Source organism: Branchiostoma belcheri, unplaced genomic scaffold, assembly GCF_001625305.1.
Source record: "Branchiostoma belcheri isolate BF01 breed outbred unplaced genomic scaffold, Haploidv18h27 scaffold52, whole genome shotgun sequence".
Classification (NCBI taxonomy): domain Eukaryota; kingdom Metazoa; phylum Chordata; class Leptocardii; order Amphioxiformes; family Branchiostomatidae; genus Branchiostoma; species Branchiostoma belcheri.
In genome coordinates this window covers 1,240,126-1,251,230 of record NW_017804154.1, presented here as the reverse complement: position 1 = coordinate 1,251,230, position 11,105 = coordinate 1,240,126, and the positions used below count along the sequence as shown (strand labels likewise).

General features: G+C 40.2%; 1 protein-coding gene across 1 annotated transcript in view; it reads right to left on the bottom strand.

The window, feature by feature from the left end:
- Positions 1 to 11,105, bottom strand: part of LOC109480664 (cytosolic carboxypeptidase 1-like) — a 35,115-nt gene that overhangs the window by 5,032 nt on the left and 18,978 nt on the right. Inside the window, exons 6-17 of the mRNA XM_019782893.1 lie at positions 6,587 to 6,654; positions 6,146 to 6,209; positions 3,888 to 4,034; positions 3,445 to 3,576; positions 3,225 to 3,318; positions 3,036 to 3,073; positions 2,622 to 2,768; positions 2,342 to 2,416; positions 1,951 to 2,121; positions 1,683 to 1,762; positions 1,261 to 1,392; positions 144 to 907 (exon numbers count right to left, since the gene is read on the bottom strand). Of these exons, the coding sequence (XP_019638452.1) occupies positions 144 to 907; positions 1,261 to 1,392; positions 1,683 to 1,762; positions 1,951 to 2,121; positions 2,342 to 2,416; positions 2,622 to 2,768; positions 3,036 to 3,073; positions 3,225 to 3,318; positions 3,445 to 3,576; positions 3,888 to 4,034; positions 6,146 to 6,209; positions 6,587 to 6,654 (1,912 nt within the window). The remainder of the gene's footprint in view (positions 1 to 143; positions 908 to 1,260; positions 1,393 to 1,682; positions 1,763 to 1,950; positions 2,122 to 2,341; positions 2,417 to 2,621; positions 2,769 to 3,035; positions 3,074 to 3,224; positions 3,319 to 3,444; positions 3,577 to 3,887; positions 4,035 to 6,145; positions 6,210 to 6,586; positions 6,655 to 11,105) is intronic.

The window sequence follows — 11,105 nt, the reverse complement described above, 5'->3', positions numbered from 1 at the left end:
AACACTTAAGTCTACTGGTACTGCTAAACTGGTACTGCTTAACTGACATTGCACATTGTGTACTTCATGCAAATATACACTTAACCAAAATCACAGTAAGCTGACACAACAGTGTGTTTTTTGTCCTGCCAAGCCAGACATACCTCTGCACCCCAAACTCTCGACTGGTCTGCAGTTCAGCATAGTCGGGGGACACGTGCCCCGCTAGGTCAGGGTACGCCAGCTTGTTGAAGGGCACCACACTCCTCACACGCCGAGCAAACCGAGCATAGACCTTCGGGTAGTCAAAGAAGTCCAACCCACTCCTGTTGTATTGCATGTGACTTTGATGAAAGGCACTGGACTTGTCACTGGAACTCCTAGATCCAGCCCGCGAGCTCTCACCATCTGTCACGGAGCCGTACGCAGCGGTCAGGTGCGGAAGGAAGAACGACCCCTGGGCGCTATCTGAAGTTTGATCCACGTCGTGGTACGGACTAACGTTTTCCCGCACACATTTTCCGCCTCTCCAGTCACTTGAGCTGCTTTCCCGCGATCCACCACCACTAGAGAACCCGCTACTCGTGCTATTACTGTGGCTGCTTCCAATGCTGCGCCTGTCCATTGAAGGGAAAGTTTCCTCGTCAGAAAGTCGTATGGAGTTCAGCTCGTGGGCCACAAAGTCAGGGTCTGAGTATCTATTCGCAGTCAAGCCATGCTTAGGTATAGAGGGAAGACTGCATTCATTCTCCATTTTGGCATGTGCACTATGGGGAACCTGGGACCAAGACTGGGTCACATGATGATCTCTCATTCCCAGGTGTGATGAGTCCATGCCGGCGGTGGGGATGTAGATGGGAGGGGGAGGTCTGGTGGGCTCACTGCACCGACGGTCCTGGGCTCCATGACCAGCCAGACTGGACGGAAGCTGACAAGAATGGAAGGAAGAAATATAGCAGCAATTTAAATCTTGTTGAGGTGTGCTAGGGAGATTTTTACCATAAATACATTTTAATAAGTCCAAATAATTGGAATAACTTGGCAATACTTACAATTTTACATGTAGACACAGAGGATAAATTTCTTCAGATTACTACAGTACCTCAAAAACAGGGCCTGTTTGTTGAGCAGTATATTTCCAAATCGTGTGACATGTAAAGCCTATGCAGTGCTTAAACAGATCTGTAATTGTTACTCAAGTGTCACTATTGCTTTCACTTTATCATTACCTGTAAACTAAACACTACAGGAATGCAGCTATAAAACTTCTGACTTCCTTACTCTGAACTCCCTGAGTTCTGGGAAGAACTTCTCGTATCCGAAGATCTCCTCCGCGGTGCGAGGTCGTTCCTCCTGCTCCCGGCTGGGCGGTCTGGACTCAGGCAGCAGCACCTCCTCCTTCTCCTCCTGTTCCTGTACAAACATCCACAGTTCACATTGTTGTTTAGCTGTGCTTTAACCTTTAGCAGATTGAAGACGCCATTTGGTTACCAGTTCTCTAATGGTTACAAGGTCAGGCAGCAGGGAGAAGGTTAACAATTCTAAAATGCATGGAAAGATCATGCCAAGGACATTGTGTATAATGTCCTTGATTATGCCAAATGGCCTAAAGTTACAAATACAGAAAAGTACATTGTACATTGACACAGTGTCACCCCTCCTACTATCTTTATTGCATATCTCAACATGACAGCTCCACCCACCAGTGCCTCCAGTCTGGCCAGTTCTGCATCCTCGTCTCCAACACTGATGTCATCATCATCACTGTCCTCACCAAGGTCTTCTGTAAGAGGCAGGGTAAGGACAGTTAGTATCAACACCCATGAGATATGTTTCAGTACATAACTACAAATTATTCCATCTCCCTCCTTGTGCGGACTGTTTCATTTATGAACCTTTTGCAGAAGTGGACCAAAGACAAACAAAAAGACTTTCAACAGAGGAAAAAGTACATGTAAAGCAGATCCTTGCCTTCTAAGATCTGAGGTAGGATACCCTGTGGCCCATCCCCTGTATCTCCACCGGAGCCAGGGAGGGGATACTTGTAGGTGCTGTTGAGAGTCACTAGGGGGAGCTGCTGCTTGGGGAAGCACTTCCTCATGATGATACTGGAGAGGTTGATAACTGGTTCCAATGCTTTACCTGTGATGACATTGTGGGAGACCAATGAAGGAGATATGTATAAACTGTGTACAAATACATTAATTTTATGTTGTTTGTATCAATGGCCTTATATCACATCAGAAAGGACATGCTTTGTTTCACTGTACTATTTCATTTCAACCTGAAACTGCTAACTTTTTGCATTCTATGGTATAAGTTGTTTAGAACGAAGAGAAATAAAGTAATGACGAACACTCACAGTTGAGAGTTTCCTGGGAGGTGGTATGTAGGATGCGGATTCCCTCAGCTTGAATAAAGGCTTTACGTCCAGTTTCTGTAAAAATCAGTAAAAATGTTAGTGGCTATCACCATTGGTAACTGTTTGTCATTTGTCTTTTATAAGTTTTTGAATGACAGAAGCTTTCTTACATAGTTAAGTTCACTGACAGTACACACAATAGAACAAAGCCTTCCCAGGATGACAGATCTATGGTAAGTAAAAAACCTAACAAACAGGAAATGACATATCCCATACTCACTGAGATTTGTTATATTCTTTAGTACAGTGAGGATGGCCTTCTTGACGTTTGTCTGTCGGTGTCTGACATCAAATCTGTGCAAGTCGTAGAACATCCCCAGAAGCACCGTGACTCCACCTTGTGCCACAGCACGGCCTGCATTGGTTTCTGTACAGAACAATGATCACAGCATCAATCAAAATGCTTATTAAATCATATACATTGTGATATAAAAAAACTGTTACTGTTTTATCATTTAAGCAACCTACAAGTCTATTTGAGAGCCACACAGTTTTAAAATTATAGATAACATCCTACAGAAACTCAAGATCTCATGCAAGAGAGTGAAATAAACACACATACACACACAATCATGGCAACAAAGAACAAGATGACCACATCTTACAAATAGTCACAACATGAGGAACAACTTACTTGATTTCATTAAAAGTGCAAGTGTATCCAGAGCTAACCTGCAGGGCGAAAACAGTTGATCATTAATGTCACATGTGTGTTTAATGGGCACTGTATAAAAGACAATCAGCTACATACATGTAGTATTATAGCATTGTTTAAATTCTTATACCAGTTATATAAACTGTGAAACAACAACAGAGGACCTACTTGAGCATGCTGGTGTATTTCTTGCCGCAGGCTGTCATGACTCGGAAGACAATACTAACAGCTCCAGACTTTCCCAGCAAAGAAGCATTTACAACTGAAACACACAAAAACACACAATATCATATCTATTAGTCTTCTTGGTAGTTACATGCTTGTGTTGCAATTTATCAGAAGAATGCAAGAGAGGGCTTCTACTGGTGTACTTTAAGCTTTCACTCACCATTGGCAGCATACAGCTTGAGCACCTGCATAGTCGGGGTCAGGATTTTGGAGCTATGAGGATGGTTCCGTACCAGACCCAGGGTGGTGGACAGTGTACCGCACAGGCGAGCTTTCACCGCAAACTTACGGTCTGTCAGAAAGAAGCAAGATGTATAGTCAAGCTTAATGTTCAGTTCTGAAATTATTTCTGTAACAAACAGCAATTCTGGTAAAGAACCAATATATCAACAAGAAACATTGCAGTGCTGATATCACATATTGGAACATGATTTGATGGTTTGATTAATAAAAGTCATATACAAATTTTACCACGATACATGTAAATGATATTACATTCACATGATTCTTGTCATCATACTGCTGAATGAATGTCATCATACTTCTGCCAACACTACATGCAGCCGAGTTATCTGATAGATGACAGAAATCTGGATGACTCACCCTTCTGTCCTATCTTGGCCAGTATACTGTGGAGTGACAGGAGGTGTTCCTCACAGACCGGAGACTCGCGTGCCGCACGGACCAACTCCCGTAACAACACCTGGCACGTGCCTGAGGTGGCCAGGATACTAGCCCGCTTGGTACTACCTAACAACAAAACAGAGAAATTGTCATTTACCTTTTATGAATCAAAATGGAAACCACAACTTTGTAGTGAAGCCTGGCCTTGTACAATGTAGTTTCCAGTGACATAGGTTGGAGGGAGGTAGAGTACATTGAGTACGTGACTGTATTTTCCAATAATAGAAAGTTTATTGCAAATACATGCCCAAGGACTAATTGCAAATACAAACAACCTTAATAATTAAAATGCCTTTGGACACGCATTCAACTACATTAATGGATCCAAAATGAGCCTAAGAAGACAACTTGCCTTAGTTTTCAACTATGACTAATTTAGTTTTTTATCTCCAGTAGGCAGTGGCAAACTTTGGATTGCCAAGAACTGAAATGCTTACAAAGAAAGTAAATGTCATAGCCATGCACTACACATACATGAACACTGCGAACAAGTGCAATTTTCCTTCAACCTCCAAATCAAAGTAGTGCCTTCTTGACTGTACTAATAGAACGCCGGTGTTGACGATGCTGTTCATGAATCTGTTGCAAGAGGGGGCTTCTTATACAGAACTGCACATACCAATTGCACACTAGCAAATGTACTTCAACATGCAGAAATAGACAGACATTGCTCAACCTCTTCAAAATTAAGAGGCAAAATTTTCTTGTATCACCCTGTCCCATGATTGAAGTATGGTGAAGAAAACATCTTCATCTTACAGCTACTCACCATAGAGTGCTCTATGAGGCTCTAGTTGACAAACACAAGAAACATATCTTGAGTAAAATCCTGTACCTTGTAGTTGTACCAAGGAGTAAGGGTCTCCTATCTGCATCAGTTGTATTTGATACAACCATTTCTAGAAACTTACAGGTCAATCACACAGAAATGTTTGAGTTAAATTGAAGATTGTTTTAATTGTTATTGTAAATTTCTCATTGATTCTGTCTTTATAGTAATGCATTTCGCATTTGCTCTCATAATGCAACAGACATGCATTCATATAGCAAAAAAATGGAAACAGAAAATGAGATGACCTTTTCTAGGACCATTCTGACTTAAAATCCTGTCAGTGCCCACTGTAGCACATGAAAACTAGAGTTCCCCGATCTCATACCTTCGCCAAATGATGTTAATCTTTATGACTGACAAATTATAGATTAGATTATTCCCCCCCTGATTTAAGGAATAGGAACCTAATTTTCATGAATTATATCATTTTATCATAATCTCAACCAAAAAAACAGTCTTATATTAACAAACAATGCATTCTAGCATTTCCTAATAAATTATGCAAATGAGGTCCTGATTTGAATAAATTATGCTTAATGATGTTCACCTCAATTTAACTTTCAAATACCACAAGTATGAAATTCCAGACAGTTATCATTACATAATTATAAAATTTTCTCATTAATTATGCAAATTAGGTCATTATTAACATAATCAATATCTTCCTGTGTTTCTCTCGTTGTCAATTACCAATGTCACAAGCTTTAATTGTCCTATCATGGAATGCAGCTGATTTATAGAATTTCCCCATAAATTATGCAAATTATATCCATATTTGCATAATTGTCACATAATTATATGAAGGATCACGTAAGCTACCTATATACCAAAAATCACGACGATCCGTCAACCGGTTCTTGAGTTATCCCCTTTTGAATATTTTCAAGAATATATCGCTGCAGTTCCAGAGCAAGCCGCTAGGGGGCCTAAACTCCCATCACTTCTTCCCCAGCACAAGAGCTACCTACCATTCAAATTTCATCACCATAGCATGTCTAGATCATGAGATATCAAAACCGGAAGTTCAGCTGCAGTACCATAACAAGCCGCTAGGGGGTCCAAAATCTAATCATTTTGAGGTCTCATCAAGACCTACCCACCCACCAAGTATCAAGACAATCCATCAAGGCCTTCTCAAGTTATCGTGTTGACAGACACACACACACACACACACACACACACACACATACACGAACGCCCCTGAAAACATAACCTTCTTGGCGAAGGTAATAACCATGTAAATATAAGCAAACACACAGACACACTAAAAACAAAACCTCCATAGAATGAGATATAAAGATGTACAAGTGTGAGCTGCTATTGGGGCATCATCAGCGAAACTTACCACTACAGACCAGCTCACTTAGAATGGCGACCACGTTCTGGGAGACACTGGTGTCTGTTGACCTCTGGAATGAGAAACAAGATACTGTCTTCAGAACAACACAGACAGACTTCAACATTCATTCTTTCAGCAGGGGCCTATTGAAATGTCAAGGATATGCACATATCTAGAATGAAAAATAAACATTAGATATCCTCTGTGACACATATGTTGTCTGGCAATCTTTAAGTAAATTCATGGGTTTGGATTGGGAGTGATAACATAGATTCCAAAATGTGATCAAATGTTGAAAATCCCATATACATGTACATATATAGCTACATGTATCTTGTCGACTGCAATCACAGCCTAGCAAAAACATAGAGGTTATAACAACTGACATGCACTAACGTGTCAAATTCACTCAGGAGTAGCTGTGAAAATATTAGTATTTAAACATACCTCTAGTGTTGCCAGTAGCACTTCAAGGCCATGGGAGCCTCTCTGCATAATGTCCTTGCGCACTTTCTCTGTGAGGGGAATACATAACATGTGAGATATGAACATAGTGAGTGCACATCCAATTGATATTCCATGGTGCAATGCAGAAATTTGACTGTAGGGGACAGATAGCTACCAGCCATGTCGCAATGGTGCAAATTCTGTTACTGTCTGGCCACAAATGATGTTAAAATTGATCACATGCAGTTTCTTGCATTTGTATTTCGGGCTCTACCACAATATCAAGAGATAAAAGAGATTGGGATAAGATTAAAAAGTTGGGAAAAGAGACATGAGAAGAAGATTCATAACAAGAAAATAAGTCATGTGAAATAAAAGGGTGTTTATCAAAATTCCAAATAAGTGAACATTTCCAAACAGTCTCGGGCCACGCTCGACTTAAAAATGGAATAGCCCTAAGAATAAGTAAGATGATACATCTTTTGAATCATGAATATTTTACTTGCTGGCAACAATAAAACTCTTGGGAGTTCTAGAATTTGCAATAAAGATCTTCGCAATAATCTATTCACAGATGCTACTGCTAAAAGGCAGCTACAATGCTGTGCTATAAATAAATTTGGGGCACTATCAGGTATATACATGCAGGGACAAACAAGAAGAAGACATGTATAATGCATGTACATTACATTGTAGATAACATAGCAAAATCTATGAATTTCAACGTATCTCAGACTACAAACATTTCATTGTGACAATTCTTCTTTCAAATGGCTGGTTCATATAACAGACTAAAAAGGATAACCCAAAATCTAAGAAAGGGAAGGGTTGTCGTGAATGTCTCTATAGTCTCTCTATATACTTAAGGCCAAATATAGACATAGAGAATCGAAGAATTAATGGAAATAAAAAAGAAAATCTTGACCCTCTCTTGAACTTTCCCAATTTAACAGTCATAATGAAAAGAGTGAAAGTTTTATAGATTAAGAGTTTGAAACAAAGAGGTCAACATACTCTTAGGCAGATTAACTCTCCTGATTTATGACTGAAAATAGCTTGAGAGAACCATAAAGATAAACCCACAGGTGTCTTTAGTCACCGAAGGTTTGGCATCTGAAGTTAGATAATGAGTCACTACATTATGTGGCTGACACTAATGGAAGATCTGAGAAGGTACAACAATGTTGTTACATTCATGTATGCATACTAGAAATGGACTAGGAAGGACCATGGGAAACTCCTTTCTTCTATCACTCCACAATCTTTTTGCCCACAATTCTCTGTCCCAATCATTACCCTGTGCTGCTTACATGTATGTACGCTATAACCAATACGAATGCTAAAGGCAGAATACATGTAATTTACATGTATTCTGCCTTTAGCATTCGTATTGGTTATAGCGTACATACATGTATTGTAAACAACACGTGATGAATGGCTGTTAAACATTTCCCTGTTACACCCTCTAAAAGGACACAAAAAGGGAATGTTGATTAAGACTTATTGTAAGTCATCCTAAATGATACCACTGCCACAGCTCCCACTGAGACCTACCCATGGAATGTGTAGCATCTGATCCATGCTTGTCTGCACTGATTGTCTGACAGACTAAGTACCCTGGTATTCTGCTGTACATTTGGCATGTAACTGTCTGGTCATATAGACAGGGAGTAACAAGCACAGCAAGCATTCCAGGAATCCCAAGTATGATTTGTTACTCTTCCATGCACAGTTAAATTTAGAGAGTCACTAGATTAGATGGTTTTCACTTTAAATGAGTGAAATTACACTTCACGCCAAGGAGATAATTTCTTAGATGCACAGAAACATTTTCGGTGTTGAGTATAAAAAGGATACATGCTACTAGAAAACCTTAGTTTTAAAATGAATTGTGCACCGGTCCTACATTCAAGTCAAGGCTGAGAAAAAAGGAACAAAAACATCTTGTTCAATATACAATGTAAATGATAAAAAGCCACTCCAGTAGACACTTTTCCTTTTCAGACTCAAAGCATCATTCATATTTTTGTGGCACTTCAGACACATGACAATGTCAACACCACAGACACTGAGACACTCCTTAAACAGCTGCCTTTCAGACTATGTTTTATTTTTTATCTATCATTATCTCTTCTACAGTTTTATCAGAAAGGTGTCTCAAACATGCCAACCTGGAGTTTATACAGTGGCCATTCCAGATGATTTGTACATTTAGTGATACCCATCTTCAACCCTGAATTCCCAACTTGAAGCCTTGATAAGACATAAAACAGCCAGACTTATGGCAGATTACTTTCATGCAACATCAAAAGGAAGTCTGACATTTCTATCAGTATCATGTCCATCTTACACTGTTACAGTGTACATGGTATGGTATAATTCTGTACAGAGAACAATCAAACATATTGTGTCATATATACCACAGCAGTTTGAAAATAAGGTAAAGAGTTAAGAGCATATTAAACCTGAGCTGACAAGTTAAACTATTGACATATTGTGTCTAGGTCAAGAAAGAATCGCCTACAGAGACAACCCAGCTGGGAAAGGATTCAGAGGAGATCTTGCTTCTCTCAATTCTTGTGCTTAGGCCACGGGAAGTAAATTTTATGGATAACATCAACCTGCAATATCAGCATCGATTTTCATCTGATTTAAAAAAAGAAGTAAGAAATTTCATTCCACTGAGCAACAGTGGTCCATATGACAAGAAAATACAGAAAATGGTAATATATGTTGTCTCCTAGACTTTAGTGTAGTTGTTGGCATGAAACTAGCCTGGTAGTTAAAGAAGTGATGTCATTAGTAGTATGTCAGACTTTCAAAAGTGTACTTGCAGTGGTACCCGGTATATGATGGTATCACTTCTTGAATGCAGGAATAAAAGACTTATTGGCTGTACCCGGTAATATCAAGATTTTTCACTTCAATTCTTGCACAACATTTTGATGGTGTCTATTTTCAAAATTTAGGCAACTTCATTTGTTGTGCATCTTGTTTTTCACCCTCTTGCATTAGATTTGGAGACTGTAGGAGATGTCATCCATAAACCTTTGTCGTCTCCTTATGAGTACGATATATCATGCAAGTGTAGTCCCTGACACTGGGTCATCTGTATCATTTACTGATCCCTTCTTATCACTTCATCCAGCAGATTTTAGTGGGTCCTCAGACTCGTGATTGTATCAAGAATATTTCTCATACTAAGCATTGCAAGACAGAGAGGATGGATCATTGCCTACATGTATACAGGGAGTGTATGTTTGTATCAGCATATGCTAGCTTCTATGTTTCTTGGCTCAGTGGTAATGTGAACAGCATCACCAAAAACATATGAATGATTTTGAGGGGTATGGCTTCACCCAAGGAACAAGTGGTTAGATTGGTGTGAAAGATGTGGATCAAGAAATATTTTAGAAGATTCGCTGAAGTACAGTAATCCCTCAAGCAGCTTCCTTTTGGAGTGATGATTAAGCATGGAAACCCAATTTCATGGATGACAGGTGGGGATTAAGATATGGCAAAAACTAGGTTGCATTGGTGAAGGTTAGTCTTAAGGCTAACGTCTAAATATGTATGGCTTTCTTTTTCAGTCTGAACATCATGGAAAATACACTAGAACTAATGTTGTTGAAATGTGCTCAGGTATCAAATACTTTTCATAATGCCTCTTTTGCACCAGAGGCTGCAAACATCGAGTGACTGATGATGAGTGACCAAGAATTAGATAGATTACTCAAATAAAGGGTCTTGTAACTGGAAAGTAAGGATATGTGGCCTGAAATTTAAAGGACTTCCACCTGTTAATGTGCTTCCCCAGGGTAGATGGGAATAACCTATTGGTGACAGGCAGGGGAAATGGAACAGTGTGGACTTCATTTCTCCCCTAGGCTGATAACACTGTGCTGACCTGTCCATCTGGGAAAGTCATTACTTCAGTCATCAGCCAGTGTCAAAAGTCTTACAGGACATGGAGGCTGTATCAATAAAGAAACTTTCCACTATAGCCCTGGGTTAAGCTAAGGTCCCAATTACGCCGGTGCCCGTCGGGGATGTAGCCCCGGCTGGCCCCTGCCGGGTTCAGGAGTCGGGCGGGCATCGGCTGTCGTGGTCACAATTAAAAGTTTCCTTCAGTAGCATTTTGTTAGAAATTTTGTCACCCTCTTTGGTCGGTATCCGGCAGGCACCCGGCAGGTAACAGGCAGATTCTCTGACGATGACTTGTATTGACCTATACGTAATGCAGAATTCACGTATTTGTTGTGATCATTTGATCTGTGAGGTCACACATTTTACCCGGGTTTACGAAGTACACACCTTTATTCTGTTCATCTAGTCTGTGACGTAAGAAATGTGTCCCGGTGGAATGCCGGCAACCGGAGGGGTACCTCTCGGTGTTCTCACGATGAGGTCACGGCGTCTTTTTGTCAGCGGGGCCCGGGTAGAATTTAACTCAGAATTAAATTCTTATCGGGGCCCCGACGGGCCAAAAAATAGCCCGGTAGCCGCAGAGTGCCCCGCG